This window comes from Rhinolophus hipposideros (assembly GCF_964194185.1).
Source record: "Rhinolophus hipposideros genome assembly, chromosome: 21".
NCBI lineage: Eukaryota > Metazoa > Chordata > Mammalia > Chiroptera > Rhinolophidae > Rhinolophus > Rhinolophus hipposideros.
Window position 1 is genome coordinate 10,550,017 of NC_138067.1, and position 25,150 is coordinate 10,575,166.

The window sequence follows — 25,150 nt, forward strand, 5'->3', positions numbered from 1 at the left end:
ACTAGTTGATTCATTTACTCACCAATCAGGGACAACCAGAATTGGATATCGAAAATAGAAGGGACCCAAGTATACGTTTATGGCCAGGCAGATTGGTCTGAGGGGGGCATTAAAACAATAGAGACCATCAGCTGTAGTTTCTTTCTTGAGGCCCTCCAGAAAACCATGATCACAATAAGCAAGTGACAACAGTAAGGGCCAGCTGTTTACTTCCCTGTGTATTATGCTTACGCAAAGTAGAAACCAACATTGGAGACTGGACAAATAACAGAATCACCAGCCTCAAAGAAACCAGCACGGGTGTCTGGAAACCACCCAGGTACTGGCCAGTGTGGCGGTCTGCCCTAAGTCATCCAAGGAAAGGCTTTTTGCTGCCTGGCTGTAGTGGTACCTTTTTCTGTTGGTGATCTATCATGACATTGTGAGGTTTCACATCTCTGTGCATGATGCCCTTGCTGTGGCAGTAATCCAGAGCCTATTAGGTGAGAAAGCACAGAGAAATGTAAGCAAGCCCTCTACCACCCCCCAATGCAATATTATTTGTGACAGCTTGACATGAACACAGTCTCCCAAATGGCAGCTTACTGTCTGTAACAAAAGAGAAAAAACACGCTTCAGAAGGCATCCTTGCTCTCTGTGCACATTACATGGCAACTGGTAGAAAGGGGACTATGGAGGGGACGTCAAGGGCTAGGATGGAAGTTTCTTGAAAAGGGAGAATGACACACTTCTTTAGGCACTTCTCTCCTACTTGCAGCAGGTAGCAACTCATCAGCCACCTGGATTTAGAAATCATACGTTAATCTGTTGGCCCAATTTGATGTTTTAAAACCAGAGCTGGGAACCTCACTGGAGTCGCCTGTCATAGATAGTGGTTCAAACGATATACAAGAGTCCATGTAGACACGAAGAATGACTTGCAAATGTATCTTTCAGCGTGGCCTGTTTTTTCGATGTGTCCCATGTGGGTTTCTAGATTAACACACATTCTAATAGTAGTAGTATCCTTAGAAACAACCAACAACCCCTAAGCCAGCTGCTCTTTAAGTATTATGATTATATTACTCTAGGGCAGGAAATTGCTTTCTATGACATCGTCAATATGCAGATAAGATCTTTAAGTGTACAAGTCAATGATTTTTCAGTAACTTTATATAGAGTTGTGCAACCAGTACCACAATTTAGTTTTAGAATTTTTCCATCACTCCAAGAATTTCCCTTCAACTTGCCTACAGTCAATGCCCACTCTCATCTATTATACCTCCTTCCTCCTCCCTACACCACCTCCCTCTTCCTTCTCCTTCCAACCACAGATCTGCTATCTGCTGCTACAGACTTGCCTTTTCTGAACATTCATAAAATAACTTTGTATATCTTCTTTCACTCAGCAGGTTTCTGAGATTCATCCGAGTTGCTGTTTTTCTCACTGAGTAGTATTTCACTTCATGAATGTACTAGTTCATGGACATTTGGGTTGTTTCCACTTTTTGGCTATTATGAATAAATTGCTTATAAACAATCATGTATGAGTCTTTGAGAGGACATATGCTTTCATTTCTTTTGGGTAGATTCCTAAAGGTGGAAGCGCTGGGTTGTATGTAAATTTACACTAAATGTTTAAAGAATCTGCCTAATTGCTTTCCAAAGTGGCCGCACCACTGTATGCAGAAGCCTTTCTTTACATCCTCGCCAACACTTTCTGATTACAGCCGTTCTAGTACAGCCAGTCTGTCGGTGAAAGAAACTCGGTTTAAAGCAATATCTTATTGTGGTTTTTATTTCTATTTCCCTAATGAGCGATCAAGTTGAACATCTCGTGCTTACTGACCATCCTATATCTTCTTGGGACAAATGCTGATTCAAATGTTTCATCCATTTTTTATTTGGATTGTTTATTTTGTTTTTTAAATAATATAAAAATTTCATCTTCAATCTCCCTTTTCAAACACAAGTTTCATAAATTTCAATGTTAGGCCCTTTGGCTTGTTTTAAAAAGCACGTGAAGCCTACATGAATAACATAATATACTCCCTAAGGAATAATAATAGCATCCCACGATCTTATGGTACCTACTATGTGCGTGACACTGAATGCTCCTGGCAGTTTTCCACAGGACAAGACTAGGGCTTCTCAACCTCAGCACAGCTGACATTTTGGACAGATAATTCTTATTGGGAGGCGCTGTCCTGTGCACTGTAAGATGTTTCACAGAATCCCTGGTCTCTACCACCGGATGCTAGCAGCTCCTCTCCAATTGTATGACAACCCGAAATGGTTCCAGACATTGCCAAATCTCCCAGTGGCTCTCAACAAAGCTGATTTGGTTGAGAACCACTGGGCTAGACTAGCAAGGACCCTGTACGAGCATCTCTATGGGGGAGGGAATCCGTAAGCCAGAGAATGATCCCTAGGACCAGCATTCCAGAAGTAAGCAACCTCTGCTTTCCCCAGATACCAAGGAGCATATAGGGTCTGATGCTTTTTATATGAAGGTCAAGAACAGGCAAAACTAAACAATGGTGGTAAAGGTGAGAATATGAGAATTTTCAGAGGAAGGGATACCGAAGAGAAGGGGGACAAGAGAGCCTTTTGGAGTATTCCTAATATTCTCCACCAGCGCTGTCCAACAGAACTTTCTTCAACAACAGAAATATTCTGTATCAGCACCGTCCAATATGGCAACCACTAGCCACATAAAGCCAGTGGGCACCTGGAAAGTGACCAGTGTGACTAAGAAACCGAATTTTAAATTTTATTTAATTTAAAAATCTACATGCGGGCAGTAACTACTATGCTAGACAGCAAAGTTCTATGTAGATTTAGGTGAAGGTTTCACTTATGTAAAATCCAAAAAACTGTATACCCAAGATATATTCACTCCACTTATGTAGGGTCTACTTCAATTTTTGTTTTGTTTTACAATAGTTGTAGCAAGAGTCCACAGTGGCTCTGTGACAGTGCCTTATGAAACCAGGGCTCCTGAGGACAGACCTCCCTGAATCTGAAGCAGATCAGACTGTGCAACCCATGAGTCACCGAGCATTCACTGCGCAGCCCTTAACCTCAGCTGCTTCTACATTTTCAATGAAGTGAAATATTTCCTCCTCCCATCCCTGTATTTACCCCCAAAGAGAAAATCTAGCAAGTGGTCATTCTGTTGTTTTGCCTCGTTTTTGCCCAAAGGAATTAGGACCACAATACCTGGGATATGAAAAATACCTAATGAAAGCAAAGCTGAACAAATTCAGTATGGAAAGTAATTCTTTTGCCAAGTTCACTACTCAGATTCCCTGTGGAGTTAGTGACATGCATTTAAATTCCTTGGGGAATTATTTCAGTTTTAATATTTGCTAGTTTCTGACCGCTAAGCACGAAAGACGTTTTTTTCAAATTACATCTGGGGTTCTACGCCTCATTAGCAGATAGTACATGCCCTCACCACCTAGCTGCTACCCTAGAAAACAGAGGACACCAGATACCAAGTGCCACCTGAATGACCAGGCTGTGAAGACCTGTGTCATGGGGTGTCTTTCCCTGATCTCAGGACAACTGTGCTAGCTTATGAACCTTACCTTTGGTGTGCTAGCCTGCCGCAAAATCTTAAATATCTTACTTAAAAAAAATAACCAATTGTGGGATTGGGACTGCAGCTCTCACAGGGTGAACGCATGGGCTTCTCTGAAGAGCACCTCTCGGAAGGGGCTAGCCTGACAGTTCACAGGACACGGCCCTGCAAACCTCTTCCCCACTGACGCCTTCAATGCTACTTTGGAGAGGAACAGGAAAAGGTGGGGTAAACCGAGCTCTCATTTCTTCATCTTCAGGATCTTACTGACAAAAGGAAAGACCCATTAGACATAAGAGCCCTTAAGTTCACCACATTGACTCTAATGACAAGTGGTTTGTGCAAGTGCTTGAAGAAAACATTCACTTCATAGCTAGTTCTTCAAAACCCTATCCCCTAAAGCTTAGCCTTAAGTTGGTACTTTGTTCAAACAACTGTTCACAATCCCATCAAAACTCCATCTTGGCAATTTTCTTTAATAGTACCAATACCTTAGTCACCTCTATATTCTTTGAGAGATTCTTAAATTGCGATCCATATCCCCACCAAAAAAACCCTTTATATTGTATATTTATACATGTATTATTGGGATGAGTCCACAGCTTTCATTAGATTCTTAGTGATCCATGACCCTAAAAAATTTAGGAACCACTGGTTTCTTCCATTTTACAAACCTTTTTAGAATTCTTTACCTAAGTGTTTACCTAGACAAACTAAAAAAGATCATTCCTCCATCAATCAGTAGTGCTTGAAAATTTCAGTCTTGGGGTTAGGAAGCTTCCCAGAAGTTCCCACCACCACCCCTCCCTGCAAGTCAAGGTGGGTAGCTAAAGAATATGAGGATTAGAAGAGATGACAAGAGAAAGATGGCCTGCTATCTCTGCATGCACGTCACTCCACAACGTGATTTCAACGTCATGCCCATCGGCAGCTGGGGTCTACTTCTCCACCCTTTGAATCTTGGCCACGTGACTTGCTCTGGTCTACGGGGCATTGGCAAACATGACACAAGAAGAGGCTGGAAAACTGCTTACAAATCCAGGTTTGCCCTCTTTTGCTGCCAGGAGCATTGAGACCACCATGGGAAGGAGCCCAGACCAACCTCCTGGAGGACAAGACCTCCGCTATTCCAGCTGCCATCCCAGGTAAGTGAATGAGGCCACCCCGGGCCATTCTGCCCCCGTTAAGATGACTCAGACCAAAAGACTCCACCAGCTAACTCACAGAATTATGAGAAACAATAAATCATTTTTTAAAAGTCTTTAAGTTTGGGTGATATGTTGTATGGTGAAAACTAATAGTAAATTTTAATAAATAAAATTTTAAGAAACTCCAAGGGCCAACAAGAGCTATGAAGAGAGAGGTTCAAATCTTTGATATAATGTCCTTGGTACCCCCAAACTTGGCCACTTTTCTCAGTTCCACTGGAAAGGTCCCACAACGGAGGCTCAATATAAGTAAAAAACAAAACAAAAACAAAAAAACCTCACTAAATTCTCTGGGTACGAAGAAATATTCTGTTGGAGTTCACTTTGTCCTCTCAAAAACTTCTTTAATGAATCAGCCTGAAAAAAATTCAGTTTATGAATTCCACTTACTTTAAGAAGTTCATACATATAAAACCGGATATCAAAGTCTGTCAGGATCTGGTAAAGTTGCTGAAACAGATTTCAGAAAACAGAGAGGTAATTTAGTTTCACTGCATCTTGTCATCCCAACTTTGGTCATTATTCTCTGTAAATTCAGTGCTTACGTCACTAAAGAACCCCAGAACTTTTTACTACCAGATCTGCAACAAACGGGGACAAAGACTAAAGAGGAAGCTGTAATACTTTAGTCTTCAGAGGGGAAAAAGGCATTCCAGGGGAGAAAAACACGTAAGCCTACTTGGATCTTTTAAAAACCTGTTTAATGCTTCATGATTTCTGCACCCACAAATATTTTTATGGAGATGATGTCCAAGTTGTCCAGCTTTCCTCAGAGGCTGCATTTCAAACAAACTAACCCCACTGCAGAGCACAGTGCACTTTAGAGAACCAAGTTCTGAGTGGATAGGCGAACCTGAAAAACTTCATTAGCCCACGTGGTAAAATAGTGGCAAGACAGCCAGTGTGTCGGTGAAAGAAACTCGAAGAAAATGAACTGCTATAGATTTTGGAGATGGCAAGAAACAAAAAAAATCTATCCCTCCACTCCTCCAAAACCAATTCCAGGCTGGAAGAAAAGAACACTTTACAGGCAATACTGATGGGAAGGAATTAAAGAAGTAAAATGTTTTAGGCAGAAGAAAAGAGGAGTGGTTGATGCAATTAAAAAGAAAAGACAGGTACTGAAAACCATTTCAGGCCAAACTGACATACAGATGAAAGTTCTCATTTTTGATAATCCAAAGCCCCACCCACTGGGAGGTTTTTTAAAACTGCCATTTCTAGGAGGCAGAGTGGCATTTAGCATCCAGGTTCATTAAAACCACAAAGCCTTGTCAGAAACTATACTGTTACTTTTGATAATCAATTCCAAGTAAATCTCCTTCCCCATCAGTCCAAGCCGCACTTTCCATAAAATCAATCAGCACACTTTTCATAAATATATTGTTTCTCTCTATATTGGAAGACTCAAGCAATGTAGGGAATCTCTCGCTGGAGCAGAGAATGGCGTGTACAATATGTCTGTGTGAAAGGGGGCAAAGTAAAGCGACACATCCGCATTTGTATGGATCTGCAAGAATGATATGAAGGAGATGAATAAAAAGTGATTTCACATATATGGGGGGGATGGACAACTGGGCCCAGAGGAATAAAGCAGACTTTTCACTGCATACCCCTTTATATTTTAAATCGTGTAAATACATTACCTGTTCAAAAACAATTTTAAGGAAAACAAATTTGCCAAAAACCGAATTGAACATTATTCTAATACCAGGACTTAGCTTCTTTCTCAAAGGTCCCTTTTTAAATAAGAGGAATTCTCCTTCCAGCTTAGTAAGAATATCTGACTTCATCCACCTCAGGCTGCAGGAGCTCAGGGCACCACAGGGAATGAAAACACGCATCCCAGCATACACTACTGGTGGTGCCTGGGAGCTGCTCCACTCCTGGAGGCTGACCCTGGTTGGGACTGAACCACATTCAGGCACAATGGCACAAGCACGCCACCACTTCTGCTCGAGTCAACTGCCTAACAGTCAAATACCCACGTTTTTTTTTTCTCCCTTAGCACACCCCCAACCTGTATGTACAGACCCAGGCTGAAGATACTATCTCTTTGGGTGAAAAATCAGCTTCTCCTATGAGAGTTAGACATCACTCCAGAGACTATGCCAAGTTGAACCTCAAGTCAACAAATAGGCCATCACAATGAAAAGAGCATTTTCTAACCTCAGAGGGCTAAAATATTCTCTTTCCAGAACAAGTCTGGGTGATTTTATTATCTGGACTTTGATCTGTGGCGGGCTTTCCTCTTATTCATGTGTATCTATACCAAATACTGGTCTAAGGCATAGAAATAAATGTCCTCGGACTGCAAACGTAGTGTTTCTAACTACTCCAACTAACGCCACTTTTATGGAGTACAAAACCCAGTCACTGAGTATAGTGGTAAGGCTGAATACCTTACAAAGTCCTGAATCACAGGCTGACATTCACTTCTCAGGAGCTCTGGGTAGGAGGAGACCAAAATACCAGATGTAACAATTTACCACCTGGGCTAAAAATTCAGGACTCGCCAGGATCCAAAGTCTGGCTTCCCTCAACTCCTGCAGCTGTCTCCACTGCAGCCCCCAGGAACCCCTCATGCTGACCAAACAAACCTGGGTTTGCAACCTCCATTCTTCCCGCCTCTGCCACCCCCAAATCTGGAATTCCCTGCTCCTCTCCCTTGCTCATCAAGTCAAACCCATCCTGTTCAGGCTCCACAGAGCTGAAAGTGGTCACTTCCTTCTCTGACGCCCATAGTGTTTTTTGTCCTCTGTGGTGTCCACAGGACACTGACAGCAGTAGTCACCAGTTTGGCACTGTTAACACAAGACCCCAAGATCCAGAATAAAACCAAGGTCAACACTTTTAGAAATTTAAGGAAGGAGAACAAATCATTAATCAAGCAAATCAAAGATCAACCTGAAAATGTCTTACAAAGAAATGGCAAAATAATTCAAAGAGCTGTAATCAAAGTAAATTTTGTTCCCCCCATTAAGGACAGTTTATTGATCAGGTCTGTAAACCATCCTCTCCACGTGAAACTCTAACAGCATTAACAAGGCCCACCTCTATGTGAGTGATCTAGAAATTCTCTACAGATCAATACAGGTGTACGATCTTCTCAAGACACAGCCCATTTGGAGTGTCTTATCAATCTTTAAAATTTCCAAATAACATTCTACTTAAAATGTATATTCATTTTTATTTATACCCCACCAAAGGCATAGAAAACTGAGAAGCATGTCGCAGCAGAAACCATTTCTACGTCAAAAAGTACCTTAGCCTTCCTGACACAACTTTGAGTTTTGGTGTTTTCTGTAAGTATTCACTGCAACTTTTAGAGACCGACTTTTCCTATTTATTTGTTTTGAAGTTTTGTGTTTTGTTTAAAGTATCACCATGTATCTTTTTATTATCACTTTGACATATATGAAGCTTTGTAACTGATGATTTCAAGGAGAAATTGACCAAATCAGTACCTCTAACATGAAATATCAAGGGAAAACATGACTAAGGCCATACAGGCTCTGGGCTAAATTAATAAGCTTGACATAAAAAATGACCATGTACTAAATAAAGTCATAAAGCATCAACTATCGACAAATACCAACATTATATAGATCATGTTCTCTGGACACAACACAATCAAATTAGGAATCAACAATAAAAGAATATTTAAAAAAAAAAAAAAATCAAGTGGGGCCAGGCCAGTGGCTCAGGCGGTTGGAGCTCCGTGCTCCTAACTCCAAAGGCTGCCAGTTCGATTCCCACATGGGCCAGTGGGCTCTCAACCACAAGGTTGCCGGTTCAATTCCTCGAGTCCCGCAAGGGAAGGTGAGCTGTGCCCCCTGTAACTAAGACTGAACACGGCACCTTGAGCTGAGCTGCCTCCCGGATGGCTCAGTTGGTTGGAGCACGTCCTCTCAACCACAAGGTTGCCAGTTCAATTCCTCAACTCCCACAAGGGATGGTGGGCTATGCCCCTACAACTAGAAAACGGTAACTGGACCTGGAGCTGAGCTGTGCCCTCCACAACTAAGACTGAAAGGACAATAACTTGACTTGGAAAAAAGTCCTGGAAGTACACACTGTTCCCCAATAAAGTCCTGTTCCCTTTCCCCAATAAAATCTTTTAAAAAAGAAAAAGTCAAGTGGATCCTGGATCGTATATTCACAAACATACAGCTATGATGATATTCCTGGAACAGTAACTACTGGGAAGCATGTTAATATAGTCTCTATGCTGTCTATTAGATGGCATTACTGTATAAATATTAACTTTCTTCAGTGTACCTAATAGTACTGTGGTCATGTAGGAAGATGTCCGACCTAGTTCCTGTTTTAGCATATTTAGGAGTAAAGTATGATGTCTGCAACTTACTTTAAGAAGATTTCAGCAAAAAGATCATGAGAGATACAGAAGGGAAGCTGGGGAGATGGGGGGAAATAATTGCAAATGTGGCAAAATACGAACAACTGGTCAGTCTAGGTGAATATCATACGGGTACTGACTATGCTACTCTGTCCAATACTCGGTAGGTTTTAAAAATTTCACAATAAAAAGTTAGGAGGGAAAAACTTCAAATCCACAAATTTGGAATTTGTACTTCTATTTTGAAGATGGGATAGAAACGAGTTTCATAACCATGGAATGTAGCTAAAATGGTGCTTGGGGTTGTACAGACGTAAAGCACACTTACTACCCATCAAGAAAGATGGAAACAAATCAAGGAAGTCGACTTCAACTCAAGAAGTTAGAGGGAAAAACAGTGAAGACCCAAGGAAGAAAAGAATTAAGGAAGAAAGAAGGAAAGAAATCATAAAGAAGAAATAAAAGATGGGAGCAGAAACAGAATAAAATAGAAAACGAACAAAAACAACATCTGAGCAATAAAACCAAAGCTGGTCCTTTGAAAGTATTAGTAAGAGGTCTCTAGCACCACCGATTTTTTTTAAAAGAAGGGAGTAAAGGTACAAATAAGATCAAATGTGAAGGAGAGCATAGTTAGACACATTACAGTTTTTAAGTCCTAAGAGAATTCTATCAACAGTTTTGAAGTCCTAAGAGAAGTCTATCAATAACTTTATGTGAGTACAATTTGAAGTTAGGTAACTTTAAAAAATAGGTATTATCCAAACAGACTCAAGATAGAAAAAAGGGATAAACCTTTAACCCATAGTATGTTTTAAAAAGGAAAGTGTAGTACAAAGTGTCCCCTCCTCCCCCAAAAAACACACCTACCTAAATAATTTTATTTCAACTTGAAGAGAATAGAAAGGAAAAGCTACCTGACTTATTTTATGAAGTTAGTAAAACCTTGATGCCAAAATATGGACGCTACAGTAAAAGGTAATTATAGATAAAAATTTATTATCACTTGTATCAATAAAAAGACTGAAAAGAATGGGCTGCAGGTGTATCACTGCTGATTCACAGAACATTAAACCAGGGACAAGTCTTCTCTGGGTGATACCTTAAAACCAGTTATTCATACCTTTAACAGTAAATGAAAAAAATTAAAACAAACTTCCCTAATCAGACAGATACAGGACAAAATCAAAAGCCTGAAGGACACAAGGACAATAAACCAACTGGTTTCCCTGTGTGTGGGCTCTCATACTACCTGGAAAAGAAAATAATTTTCCTGTCACGATTTACTCTTCTACAATAGCCATCTGTTACCTGGTATTTAATGATTTTTTAAGTTAACTGAAATGGCATACTTGAACATTCAAAGGGGACCTCCAGTTTAACACGGCAGATCAAACACATCCTATCTCTGCTTTTTCCCAAAGCACCTCTAAAATAACAGTAAAAGGAGAAGGGGTTTAACTCACAATAACTAAGAGAAGGGAAGAGACGACAACATTTTGAAGCTAGAAAACAGATGTCCAGCTGACTCAGCCGACCAAAAAAGCTGAAAATCCTGGCAATAGCGGAGGGGTTCCAGAAACAAACCACTTCAAACTGAAGAACTATAGAAAGGCTCAGGAATCGGTGACCCCAGGTATCACTGAAAGAGGGGTAGCCAAATGAACTGAAAACAGGAAAACACCACACTGAGAAGGGGGAACTAAGTGAAAGTCTACGTGACACTCCCCAGAGCTCTCCTTAACTTGTGGCTCCTAAGAGGCCAGCAGCCAGGCTTGAACCCTCCAGACAGGAGCTGACCATCAGTAATTTCATTACTTTAAAGTATGAGCAGACATTCAAAAATCACGACATTTCAGATAAATGTCACAGAGAAAAAAATAAAAACACACTAAAAAAAGAATTTGGAAGAAAAACAAAGGAAAAGGGAAAAGAAAAACAGAAAAAAAGGCATAATGGGGGAATAAAAACATATTCTCAGTGAGAAAATAGGAGCTATTATATAAAACATAAAATAGAGTACTATTTTTAAAAGTCCTGAGGACAAAACAGACCTTTAAGATATGAAGTCTAACATCCGAATGAGTTCTAGAAAGTGAGAACAAAGAAGGGAAGAAAATCAAAGAACATTAAAAATATTTTTTCAAAACGGAAGGACATGAATTTCTAGATTGAAAAAGCCCAGTAAGTATCCAGAACAAAAGATGAAAGTGACCCATATGAAAGCATGACACTGAAATTTAAGAGACTGAGAATGAAGAGAAAATCCTAAAAACTTTAAGGGAAAAAAAAAAAAAAAAGCCAGATCACGAGATGAAACCACAATGGCTTCAGTGGTAAGAATGGAACAATCTCTTCAAAATTCTTAGGGCATTAATTACAACCTAGAATTCTGCATCATGGCAAAAATATTAATTAGGATAAAATGAAGATGTTTTCATATATGCACGCCTCAAAAAACATTAATTTCTCATGATCCTTTTAAAGAAAGCTCCTAGAGAATGTAAGCCATCAAAACATCCCCTTTGTAAGAAGTTAAGATTTCTCTAGGGAATTAAAAAACTGATCTTCCGCATATTAAGTCAAAAGAGCAGCCATCAATGTCAGAAACACAAACTTTTACATGTGTGGCTGGACAACTGGTAAGAACTCATTAAGAAAGCAGAAGCATTTAAAACTGAAGGATTTCACTCTGATGTTCCAAAAAGACCAACTTTGAAACTTTTGCATTAACGTTTGCTTTCAATAAAGCCTGCCCATGTCTGAAGAAACGCACGCACCACATATACACCTCAATAAATCTGGGTCATTCATAGCAAAAGTGACATCAGCACAGTATTCTACCAGCTAAACACGACTGCGCTAGTTAATGAAAAACTTGACATCCCACGAGTTCACTACAGGTTTTTTACCTTTAAGAAGTCACACATCCGGGGAATGCTACTCTGTAAATAAAACTTGCCTGTTATTTGGTAAGTCATAATGTCTTCTTTTGCTTACTTTTCATTAATTAACCTTATTTTAGAGTGATTACCTAAGAAAATTTAAATGTGAGGATAAAGTTCTTTTATTTTCACCCAAAAGTGCCAGCATATTCCAACTGCTGATTTGGTTTTGTCCCTAACTTCCATCGCAACAAAATCACAAGCCTTTTATTCACCGCCAAAGTTGTAATCACCTACAAGTTCTCTAAATGCTCCTAAAAAACAATACCACTTCTGATTTTTGAAAATGTTATTTTCTTATATTGGTTTTCATACTGTGAATGACCCCAAAACTTTACCCACAAGTTAAGACTGTGGTGTTTGGAAAACAATAAAAACAAATTCATCAAAAACCAGCTTAAAACCATGCTTTTAGAAGAACACCTCACAGTCTAAATCACTATGCATTACAAATATAAGGAATGTAAATAACCCAGGACAGGGCTTTTCCGTGTCATTTGCGTTGTGTACAGTGTGCATGAACACACACTATCTGAGAGTTTGGATCCAATGTATTGCTTCTTTTCACATGAGCGTTCTATCTACTTATCACTTCCTATCAGCAATGTAAGTAAGACTCCTATGAAACTCAAAGGTAACATCTACCATAAAAGTAGTGGAATAGATGAGGCATTAGCTTAGACCCAGCCCAGCAGCTATTTCAGAGTAAGCAAGGCAAAGGGTGATGAGCGGTCACACAACGTGCAAGAACTCTAACCACTTTCTGCATCCTGTACTCATGCTAGAAGGAATTAATTTGTTATTTCCTATTCTCATCAAGGACCTTTCCGGCCCCTAGTGTTCTAGAGTAATAGTACTTATCACCACCTCCCCATACCCCATTAACCCCATACCGGAAAGAAAAAGTATATACGCACCTTAAAATCTGTATTATTGATATATTCAAATACCAAAGCTGGTGTCTTTGACTGCAAGAGAGAATATGAATGCTTATTAAATATTCAAACAACAAGCACAATTTGCTTCTCAAGTCCCCCACTTAGATGAAAAAGATTCACTCAACAGGGAGAGACTATTCAGAAAGTATCCCCTTCAACTTTTATGTCTGGAATTTGCTTCAAAATAACGGGATGGTGGGCAGTGGGGAAGTGGGTGGGGTACAGACGAAGCAAAGCTGGCGTGAGAGGTGAGAGGATGAACTGCTCGAGATAGATAGGTGCTGCGTGCAGGGAGGTTCTTACACTCGTCACTTTATTTTTGTAAATGGTTGAAAGTTTTCATAATATTTTGTCAGATGCTCTCAGATGTCCTCTCTGACCAACCTATCTGTGGGCCTGACACATTATGTGAAGATTTATACTCTGCAGGCAGTGTTCCAGTCTTCAAACTACAAAAGGAGCGACATGTTTTCATCTTGGTTTAGCAAGCACATGCACTTTACAGAAGTATCATAGGTCCTGGGATTTATCAAAGGTCTTTTCAGGATCCAAAAGGAAAATATCTACAATTATCAGTAAGCTATAACGGGAAATTATTGCCTTGGCTAGAAGCCAATACAGAATGTCTCACTTTATAAAGTGGATGTGTTCCCCCCAAATCATATATAATCAAGTATTTTTAAAGCACTCTGATCTTTAACGCAACAAGTACAAAACAGTCAAGATTTCCTTATTGTAAATACAGATTTTCAAATGTCAAGTTTACTTGAGGTAAAATCATGCTAATTGGTAGTAATAAGCTTTCAAAATTGGGAGCAAAGCAGGGGCTTAAGAGGGTTATAGAAAGAAAAAAATCACCATGTTGGGAATCTTTGCAGCTGGGAAGTTTTGCTGAAGGAAGCAGAACGTTACTTAGTAAATGGGCCCCAGTGACGCACAGAGGTCTTGGCCAGGACAAGCAGGCGTCCTGGTCAGAGGGCTCCTCACTGGCCCAAAGGTGAAAGGGTTTCACCAAAACGACCAGATCTCTTTACAGGTTGGAAGCAAGACTGTTCCTCTACAAGTTAGGGGATGGGGGTTTCCTGTTGGTTTTCCTCCACTTCAACTTATTTGTTACACATCATGTGAAACACACATGCTTTAAGTAACACATTATAAAAACAGTAAGACAGCTATTACTAAGTTCTGTTAGTCATTGTAAAATCGATCTGAGTGGATCAGACTGGTGTATATTTTTAACGCCAATTAGAATCTACCATGTTTCCCCGAAAATAAGACCTAGCTGGACCATCAGCTCTAATGTATCTTTTGGAGCAAAAATTAATATAAGACCCGGTCTTATATAATACCCGGTATAATGTAATAAAATACAAATGCCGGGTCTTATATTAATTTTTGCTCCAAAGACACATTAGAACTGATGGTCCAGCTAGGTCTTATTTTCGGGGAAATACAGTAACATATAACCATCTTTCCTTTTCAGCCTTGTCAGGTCCAAAAAAAACCAAACTTTCCTTATTTGTCAGTTCAAAAACACTGTAATCTGGGGCAAATGACGTAAGCTCCGTAGACTTCCGTTTTCTCATCTGCACAGTGTGACACTGTGGACCCACTGGATGATGATAAATGATGTGATCCCGTTAAGCACACAAGGTGCTCAGAGCGTTTGCGATCACATTATTGCGAGGATGTCTTTAGCAGACAGAAGCAAAGACCTACTTTTTAAATAAATAAAAGCTATCATTTTGAGAACAAGGAAATATTTGAGGTACAACAGGTGAAGAACAGAAATGGAATAGGAAGTGGTATAAAAGTATTACAAAAACACCTCAGCTAATCATAAATACTTAAGGTTAAGTTACTCCCCAGGAAGAGGAAAAAAATTAAACAGCACATCTAAAATGGCTAAAAATTAAGCATTTTAACAAAAACATTTCAGTTGCATCTGCATATACAATGTGATCCCTCATGGAGGGCGCTGCATTCAAGACAAGCATGAGAAACACCAAGGCTGCTTCCTCCCAGGTCTGTGGGGCTGGGACCTGCTCGGCAATCTCTGCCAGATGTCCTTATGGAGATATTTGGTATTTCCTTCTCCTATAAACCCAGATTTTCAAATGTCAGACTTACTTAAGTGAGGTAAAATAATGCTAATTCGTAGTAATCAGCTTCAAAATTGGGAGAAGAGCAGGGGGTTAAAGGAAATATTTAGCAAATGTTTGTGAGGCTGAATCAAAATAAGGAGGTAATAAACGTGGGGCAGGGATTTTTCTATATACATTTTTAGGTCCCACAGAAGTGGTGGTGGTTATTTGCTCATTGGGCCACTATGTTTTCTGGTTTGCAAAATCATTCAGTAGGACGGACAAACACACTCATCCTCACTACACATCATTTCTCATGATTTCAGGCTCTGTGTCACACACACACTCTCTCTCCCGCAACCGTCAGGCACCTACCACAGGGTCCTTCACAGTGTCAATCAGCTTAATGATATTTGTTCCACCACGAAGGTTCTCCAGAATCTTAACCTCCCGCTTTATCTTCTTTTTCTTCACTGGCTTAAATACACAAGAGTAATCAGAAGTGAGACTCCCTTTAAAGTTCATCCATAAAACTTGAAAATGATTTTAGCCAATCAAATAGATATTGCACTATATTGTACACCGTGTAATGTTCAAAAGCATGCTAAAATTAGAAGACAGAAAAACTGAGATAAAACGGACCTGCCCATAAGAATTTATTAGATTAAGTTAAATAATTTACAGACTTAAGAGTTTATATGTCAGATTTTTAGTGTCTATATTTAGGGCACTTACAAATTTTGAACACCCATGTCATACTTTAAAAATAAAATGCTTACTGGTAACTGCCAAATGGAAAATGCTATAGCTCTGAACAGCTGTATATCAAACACCCACAAATGGAAAAAGGTCAACAAAATGGTGAGACACCTGCTCTTCCGAGTTACACATGTAACTATGCCTCCTTCCAGGAGTGGAGACCAGTTCCCTGACATCAAGTTACAAACTTGTTTCCCAGCTGCTGGCTCCCATTTCCTGTCGCCACTCCCATTTCCTTAATATCTAGAATCTGAAATCGGGAGCAGAGCCAGTAAAACTTCCCAACAGATCCCATCCCATCTAAAGAAAGAGATGACAGATCACAAAAGCAGAAAACCGATCTCTGATACCGCAGTGATTGAAAACCCCTGCTACCTGCTAACCTTTCAATCTGCTGGACAGAAAAATTACCTTAATCGGAAATACATTACATGTATCATTTCTTACCTTAAATGGGATATGGAATTTGAGGAAAAATAAGCACATCACAATCAATTATGTTTTATAGAGCATTCAGCAGTCACTGGCACATAGTAAGCACTCAATAAATGTTAGCTTTATTATTTTCAAAGTTTTACTTAGTAGTAAATCGTATTTCATCCTCAGAAAATTCTTATGTAATAGATTCAGCCAAGTGGAGCTATTAGCCCAAGGTCACAGCTAACAGTAAAGTCGAGGCAGGTGTCAAATCTAGACAGTCTGACTGCAGGCCTCACTCCTAGCCACTATGCTTTCATTTCCCACGTGTGGCTACGTAACTAACATAACTAAGGAAAAGGAGTATTCCATCACCGAGACACTGTTAAAATAGCACTGGCAAAGAGGAACCAGTGGCTATTGCCAGGAAACAAGATTTAAAAAGCCTGTGTATGTGTACGTGGTAGTGGTGTGTGTGTGTGTGTGGGGGGGGGGGAATGTAACATACACATGCCAGAGCAGCCTTCAGCTGTTGCTGGTCACTAAGCTACAGCTCTGAGCACACAAAACAAAACAGACAGGGAGAAGATTACGAAACACAGAGCACCTGCACCTGTAACAAGGTGCACAACCGGGAGACTGGAGTCTAGCTTCATCCTTCCGAGCCAGCTGCCGACGCCCATGCCCTCTCCACTGTCAGGGTGCCTGGTACAGCAGATCTGGCTACTGTGTCTCTTCGCCATCTCCACTTAGGAATCCTACTCCTTATTTCCTTTTTCATAATTAGGGAGCTCAATACACGAAGCACTCAAACATGAAGTACAACTTGATCAAAAAATAGCCAGAAAAGGACAGTCTTCAAAATAAATAGCCGGTAAACTTCAAAAATGTCAGTGTCATGAAACACACACAACGAACAACTGCTCCAGATTACAAAGATAAGACAACTGAATGTAACACATGATCTGGGATTTTCTTTTACACAAAGAACACTGTAAGAACAACTGGCAAATGCAAATGGGGACTACAGATTACCTAATGCCATGTTTCCCCGAAAACAAGACCTAACAGAAAAATAAGCCCTAGCATGATTTTTCAGGATGACATCCCCCGAACATAAACCCTAATGCGTCTTTTAGAGCAAAAATTAGTATAAGACCTAGTTTTATTTTCGGGGAAACATGGTAGCATTATAGCAATGTTAATTTCTGGCACTGTGGGATTATGTAAGACATTGTCCTTGTTTTTAGGAAATACACATTAAAGTAGGGATGACTGCAATTTACTCTCAAGCACTTAAAAAAAAACACGTAAAATAAATGTAATTGTATATGCATATACATACAATATGTGCATACATCTGAAAAAAATCAGAGAGAAGGATAAAGCAAATGTTAACATTTGAGAAATCTGGGTGAAAGATATATGGGGATTCTTACAACTTTTCTAAGTCTGAAATTATGTCCAAAAGTTCAAAGAAAAATCAAAACTGGCTGCCATATCTATAAATTCAGCCAATACTACCAGCATATTCAACATAAGAAAATTCAAGAGCTGCCATCCACTACTGGAAAGCAGTTATAGATCCGTGGAAGTGGTAACAGAGATAAAGATAAAAAAGTAAAATCACCACCAGAGCCAGAAGCGTGGATACACCCAAAGCCCTCCTCTCCTCCTAACAGTGAATTAGTGTAGGGGTACCCCATTAAACAAGTTGCTTTTATGACAAAGCCCCATGTAAAGCTTTGCTTTGCTCTCCTGTTATTCAGCAACAGGTCAAGCAGGCACACTACTCCTGGACGACCCAATGAAGATTAAGCTTTCTTTCATTATGTCTAAAGGTAACTTACAGAGCAAGTGAAGCATATTTTGCTGCCCAACTGTCACCTATCCAACAACTTCCCAAACAAGAGATTGGGGACAGCAGGGCAACTGAAGTGGCACAATGGAGTCACGCAGCAGCTGGAGTCCTAGCACGCTAACAAAAGACCAAGAGATTGTACAAAAGGAAAGTGACTGACAGCCCGGGACATGTCCCTCCAAAGTATGGGCACCTATTCTCTACAGGAACCAGGGGACAGGTAAACTCCCTTTACCCTCAACGTATTTCTCTGAACGTGGCAAGCTAAAAAGCCAATGAGCTCCTGTGGAGTGAAAGAGATCACTTTAATTCTACAAACAGAACTGGAGAGAAAAAGTTAAGATTTGTAACTTTCTTGCATTCTGAGGAAAACTTCATGAATTTTATAGAAACAAGGATGCTATGACCCTCTAGCCCGGTGTTTGCACTCACTCACCACCATTAACACAAAGTGGAGAAAATACATACATTTCCATGACAATCTCATAACTTCATCTCACATGCTACAAAAGTCTAGACAACTGAAGGTTCATTTATTACAACTCAGAGATTATCTGTTTAAAAGATTCTAACTGAATCAGCTTATTTTCCAAACCAAGAAAAATAAAAGTTGTTTTTTTTACTCCAAGTCTAGTAGAGAAAATGGCAGAAAGCTAAAAAACAGAAATTAAGTATTAAATCAGGTTTCAAAATAAATAAATTTGGACACACCTGGAGAGAATATTTAAGGGAAAAAACTCATTTTAAATTCATAAGCTCTGAAACTAAACAAAGAAAGAAAGAAGAGGGAATGAGAGAGAGAAGGGGGGAGGAAGGGAGTGAGGGAAGGAGGTAGAAGGAAAGAAGGAAGAAGGAAGAAGGAAGGGAGGGAGGGAGGAAGGAAGGAAGGAAGGAAGGGAGGGAGATCTTTTCAGGTTTCTGCCTACATGGTGAGGAATCCCAGCTATTCAGGAGAACCTTGTACAATGTAACCCAAGAGTAGGGTACATTTTCTCTTTCCCTATTTACCAACACTTACAAGTTTTAAAACAAAAGACAAATTTATGATGGGATGCTTGGAAAGACAAAAGCTGATAGTAATCTGAGCCACTTTTAAAAAAGCCAGATCTAAGAATGATTTCAACTACTAGCCTTTAATTATGACTGAATATACAAACTAACATCTACCAAAGGGTTAAGAATTATGACCCCAATAAATCTCAGCAACTATTAACAGGAAAGTCCCATTTTAATTTCTTTTCATTTCAAATGAATTGATAAATTCAAGACTGGCAGGACTATAGCTCAGATCTTTCAAATCTGGGTTTACTTTTATTCCACAACCAAAGCAAAAATTGCCCCACTGAGATAAATTTCATCATCTGCAACAAATAACTACCTAGAACACTGGCTGCCAGGAATGTAGGATAAAGTAAGGAAGAAAGTTCAGCCTGGATGACGGCATTTATTATTTTGGTAGCATCTCTAAATTCTGTGTTTCCCCGAAAATAAGACCTAGCCGAACAATCAGCTCTAATGCATCTTCTGGAGCAAAACTTAATATAAAATCAAGTCTTATTTTGCTATAATATAAGACGAGATTTTATATTAATTTTGCTCCAAAAGACTTATTAGAGCTGATTGTCCGGTTAGGTCTTATTTTGGGGGAAATAGGGTTCCACTGGAACTGACCGAGCAATGTTATTTTTTCACAGCAACTTTTCCCTTAATCTTTCAAGTCTCATCTTTCCAATTACATTATCAACTCCTTAAGGGTAACTTTATTCCCAGGATTTAAAAGTTTTTTTGAAATATAAAAAGGTGAGGCACACAGCAGGCCTTTTGAAACTCATCGAGAGAATGGTACCATCCTTTCTTTCTACTATCGGTTCTGTCCCCTAAAATCATTCACTTGGCCTAATTGAAATACTGTTATCATAACTGTATTTTATTGCTTTCTAAGTGCCAGGCAGTTAAGCACATTTTAATCTACATGTAAAGGTACTCTGAGATGAGTATTTTTAGTGCGGTTTTACAGGACACTGAGGCACAGTTTAAATAATTGTTCAAGATCACAGAGCTTCTAAGTACTGGAATTAATGCCTGACCCAGGCCGTCTATTTCCCATGCCATACTCTCCCAGGAAAGAAAACCGCTTTGTAGATTACTAAAACACTATCATCTATCTATACCTCATTTTATTCTCCCAACAAACGCTGTGAGTTAAACAAGGTAACACATACACCCATTTTAGAGATGGGAAAACAGTCAAGTGGCTATAAATGAAGCTGTTTCTAGATTCGAAGTCTTCTGCCCTCGACTTACAGCACTTCTTACACCCTGATTATAAGGTGGCAGATCCTAAAGTTAGGCTCTAGAATCTATGTAGATATAGCCCTGTTCTACACATGAAAACAGGTACTTCATATCAAGATATTCTTTTCACATGTAGTTCACTCTCCAAAAAAACTCTAACGTATTAAAGGGATAAAATCGCTAACTAAAAACATCTGGCAGGTAAGCATGATGAGATTTGGAGGAACTGTATAGGTTAAAAAAGTATAAAAACCACTGGTTAATTCAGGGATGCTGCAGATGCCTGATCACGGCACTGTACACCAGGAGCTAAACAATAATGAATGCCAACTATAATTTTATATATATAATGCGATGGCTCGGTGCGAGGTCGGAGGGATAGTGGATGGGGGGAGGGGGGTCCACAGTGTGAGGGATATAAATGATGAACGTCTAAGTATTACCTTGTCTTGTGCACCTGAGACTAATAAAAAGAAAAAAATAGTAACAAGAAAAAAAAGAACACCACTGGTTATTAAAGCTTCAAACCAAGAAAACAAAGTAACATTTCACTTATGCATTAAGCATGGGGCTGCGGATACAAATCAGAGAACCCTGTCACACAGCTCTCCCGGTATTCATCTATTCCACACTTCAACTAGCAACCCAGCAAAGTCAAGTACTTCCTTACAGAAGAACAGCTCCCAAACCCACTAGAAACAAATTAATTTGACTTCTTGTGAGTGATCAGCAATCCTCCCAGTACATCAAGAAGGCAGATATCCAGCCAATGTCCTAACTTGGCCCCTCATGCCCACGACTCCATGACAGGAACAGAGGGTCCTCAACCTCGTGCTTTCACCCAGACCATGTGACTATGAGCAAACCACATGCTTTCTCTGGGTCTTGCTTTTTAAAATATGGGATTGCTCTTAACTTGTATTCAGGAAATAATTTAAAGGATCTCAAGGACCCCTAGAAGGGATAAAATGCACACACAGCTGGCACTCACAAAATGTTACCAATTGTCCAAAATGGCCAAATGCTTTCATCTCTATGTACACCTTCCTAAGAGGTACTACAAAGGAACTGAAAAATTGATTTCTCAGAATCAAAAGATGAAACTTTAGGCACTAAAGTGGCTTTCTGCCCTGCTGTATTAACCCTTACCACCACCCCTTATTTCCCTCTTTACTCATCAAAACAACTTCTGTCAAAAAAGATACAACCAACCACCCTACTGACTGGTCAAGTTTTCTTTTAAGATTTCAGCCTTTGAATTTCACTTGACAGTAAAACTTTGCTCACCCATTTCTAAATTCCTAAAACCTCTTAATAACCAATATGTTATGATCAATACAATACTTAGGAATCTAATGATATAAATTAAATGATATAAAAAAATTCCTCTGTGGTCATTCATCAACTCACCACTCTCATATATTGGAAAGGATTGACTGGAAATGTTATTGATGAAAAAAGAAGGCAGCTCCTGTCCTCAAGGAATGTACCTTCCATCTCGGTTGCTATGTGCACATTAATACATTTATTTCCTGCAGTTGAAATAAAGTACATAAAGAGGAAGCCTTTTCCAGATTCCTCCAAATTATGAGCAGCTGGTACTCTGTTAAGGACCTAATTCCTATGACCAAATAGCACAACCGCGGATATTAGTCATAATTTCAACCTATCGGAATAGAGGAGCACAACTTTGGATAGAGACCCTGTTTGTTTGTTTTTAATATTTTAAATCTACTTTAATCCAGCCTGTCAGAATAAGAAAACCACAATGATACCATTAGGAGTTTCTTACTCCATCTTTCAGATAGAATGAAATCTGGATAGAAATGCCCACAGGCATCTTTGAAAAACAGAGAAGTGAGTATAGTTCTCACCAGTAAAAACAAGGTCGTTCAGGCTGCACCCTGGAAAGAACTTGCATCAAAAAGAAACAAAAAACACTTCATTAACTAGAGCACCAAAGCGGCCTCCCAAGTCTTATTCCAGAACACTGGAACTTACTCTGTGCTCGATGTTAAGACTTTACAATCCAATGCTAAAATGAGCAGTTAGAGACAGAAGAAAATAGGAAACAGGCATTCTGGCCAAGGGTCATTTCAACATGGTGATGTTAGATGAGGCTCTTTGTGCTTAGGTTTTTCGTCCATAAAAATAACTTTAAGCTTCCATATTGGGTTCCCTAAACACATCCTGAGAATCTCTATAACGGGGGAAAAAACTACCCGGCAACTGACGCCATAAAGTTCTCTAGAAGGATGACTGAAGAGCAATGTGATGCTTTCCTAAATGAATGTACTGTTACTTACGTGTACTCCTGGACACTGTTCCTTTCAAAAAAGACCACAGGAAGTTGCACGTATTCTAAAAAGTTTAGACAATTTTCTGGATTTGCTTTAGAGTAAGCAGTTCATTCTTCTGAATGCACAGCAACAGAATACAGATATTTCTAATTTCATTTATGCCTTGCTTACTTCCCAGAAATATTTTAAGCAGCTTATCCTAAAAACATTTATGCTAATGTACAAAGGAAAAAATTGTGTGATTTCCCCAGGTGGCCTCTCTGAAAGGAACATTTCTTTAAATATTTACACTTGTAACTGACTCTGGGTGGTGAAAACACAATGGGATTTATAGATGATGTAATACGGAATTGTACACCTGAAATCTATGTAAATTTACTAACAATTGTCACCCCAATAAACTTAATTAAAAAATATGTATTTACACTTGTAAAGACCATGTGACTTTGTAAGTACCATTCATATTTAGGGAAGAGGGGAGTCAAACACCGCATCTTCCACATCAGTTTCTCACTTTTTACCCCCAATGTTTCTGACAGCACAAAGAACTTATTTCTCTCTATTGCAACTCTGCTTCTTCATTACTAGGCTTGGATGGTACAAAGAGTTGATCACTTTTCTAAAAGGTGATTTTTCACACAGTCTAAGTTTGACCTCTCATATTAAACAAGGACACAGCTGCCCTAACTCCATCCTTCAGTCACAAAAAGTTTTTCAACCCCAAATTCTTATTCACAGAAAATTCTGTACAATGGCCACGTTGGAAATCCTGTATCTATAGAAGTGCTTAGATTACTCTTTGGTCTTCTCAATATTTCATAAATTACATGCACACATATTAAATGACCTGGCAATGCTGAGGACACTTCACAGATTCTAATAATTCCTTTTTAGGACATCCTATAAAATATGGTTAAAGCTACACAATCAGTTACCTGAGGAAAATTTAGCCAACTCTTCACGCTCATTATCATGTCTTCAAAAAAAAAAAAAGAGATCGTATCTTCATCTAAGAGATGACAAAAGGTCAAACATGCTGCTCAACCAAACACTAAGACTGTTTTATTCCAATTATTATTTTAGCAATTGTAAGTACACTCATCTACTGCTCCCAATTTCACTTTTACTGGCTGATAACCAACAATGAACCTTCGGGCACTAGTGGCTCACTACACCTGCCCACTTGAAACTTCTGTTGCCAAAGAAGAAGAAACAAGTGATTATCCACTGAGATGTTTCCCTCTACTCAGGCTGCAAACTCATCTTGAAGCAGCTCCTATTTTTTCCAACATTCCTCCTGGGATAACTTAGAGCACCAAGAGTAACCAAATAGTGCTCAAGGAGCCCTTGGAATGATGGGATCTTCATAGAAAGGCTATTCTTTCTTCTGAACACTTACTTTGTAACAAGTGGAGCCCCCTCAGAATTTTCACTTTGGGAGCTGTAATTATTAGATTAGCGCAAAAGCAATTGCGGTTTTTGCAATTATTTGTAACCTTTTAAATCGCAACTACTTTCGCATCAACCTAATACATTTCCAAGAAAGGACACTGCCCAGCCATCCTGCCTCAATTTGAAACAGGTCCGCATATTTTCTTGGAAGTTCACAGGAAAATGGGGTGGGAGGAGTCGTGGGGGTACATCAGACAGAAGATATGTAAAAGGGGAGCTTGACCTGCTCGTTCTAGAACGTGGCTTGGGGTAATTTGTGTCCTTCTGACCTGTGGAAGGGGGAAAAAAACGTAATGCCACTCGCAAGACACTCACCTTGAGAATTTTTACAACCACTCTCTCATTGTTGGTGATGTTAATGGCCTCAAAGACTTCACTGTACTTCCCCCGACCAAGTTTTCGAACCAGTTGGTAATCTTCTTGGTTACTGTAAAAGGCAAGAGAGAGACATGAATGCCAGGAGTTGGGATTCACCGAGCCCAGGCCCACTCCACATCCCCATACGGCGACTTCTGTAAACCGAGCACTTGGACGTGTGCACACATCGCGGCACAACTCATTCCCGAAACGAAAGCCACCAAGAAACGTGGCTCCCTTCTCTCCGCTCCGAGCTCCCCACCGAATCGGTCCCCGGTAACTCGCGGGGATGAAGTGGGGAGGCACCGCTCGGTGCCCATCGACACGGGGCAGCAGAGCATCTCCCCCGGGGGCTCCGAGGGCCCCTGTGCCCCGCGCGACGCGACACCTGCCTTCTGTTTCACACCCTGAAGGAGTCGGCGCCAGCTTGGAGTACCTGGACGTCTTGTAAAAAATCTCCTCCCACCCAGCCTCATTTCAAAAAAAAAAAACACTGAAAAAGCAGAAAATTCTCCCAGCTCAAGAGGACAGCTGCTGATGTCCCCCCCCAATAAAAAGCCAAACGTGGGACAAGGGCTGCTCCCTCCGTTCCCCCGGGCCCGGGACCCA

At 39.9% G+C, this 25,150-nt stretch overlaps 1 protein-coding gene across 3 annotated transcripts in view; it reads right to left on the minus strand.

Annotated features, from left to right (window-relative positions):
* The window catches only part of CSNK2A2 (casein kinase 2 alpha 2), a 35,772-nt gene that overhangs the window by 10,218 nt on the left and 404 nt on the right, over positions 1 to 25,150 (minus strand). For all 3 annotated transcript variants that reach the window (XM_081032167.1, XM_081032168.1, XM_081032166.1), the window contains exons 2-6: positions 24,500 to 24,611; positions 15,476 to 15,577; positions 12,996 to 13,046; positions 5,164 to 5,223; positions 392 to 475 (exon numbers count right to left, since the gene is read on the minus strand). In XM_081032167.1, coding sequence (XP_080888293.1) covers positions 392 to 475; positions 5,164 to 5,223; positions 12,996 to 13,046; positions 15,476 to 15,577; positions 24,500 to 24,611 — 409 coding nt within the window. The remainder of the gene's footprint in view (positions 1 to 391; positions 476 to 5,163; positions 5,224 to 12,995; positions 13,047 to 15,475; positions 15,578 to 24,499; positions 24,612 to 25,150) is intronic.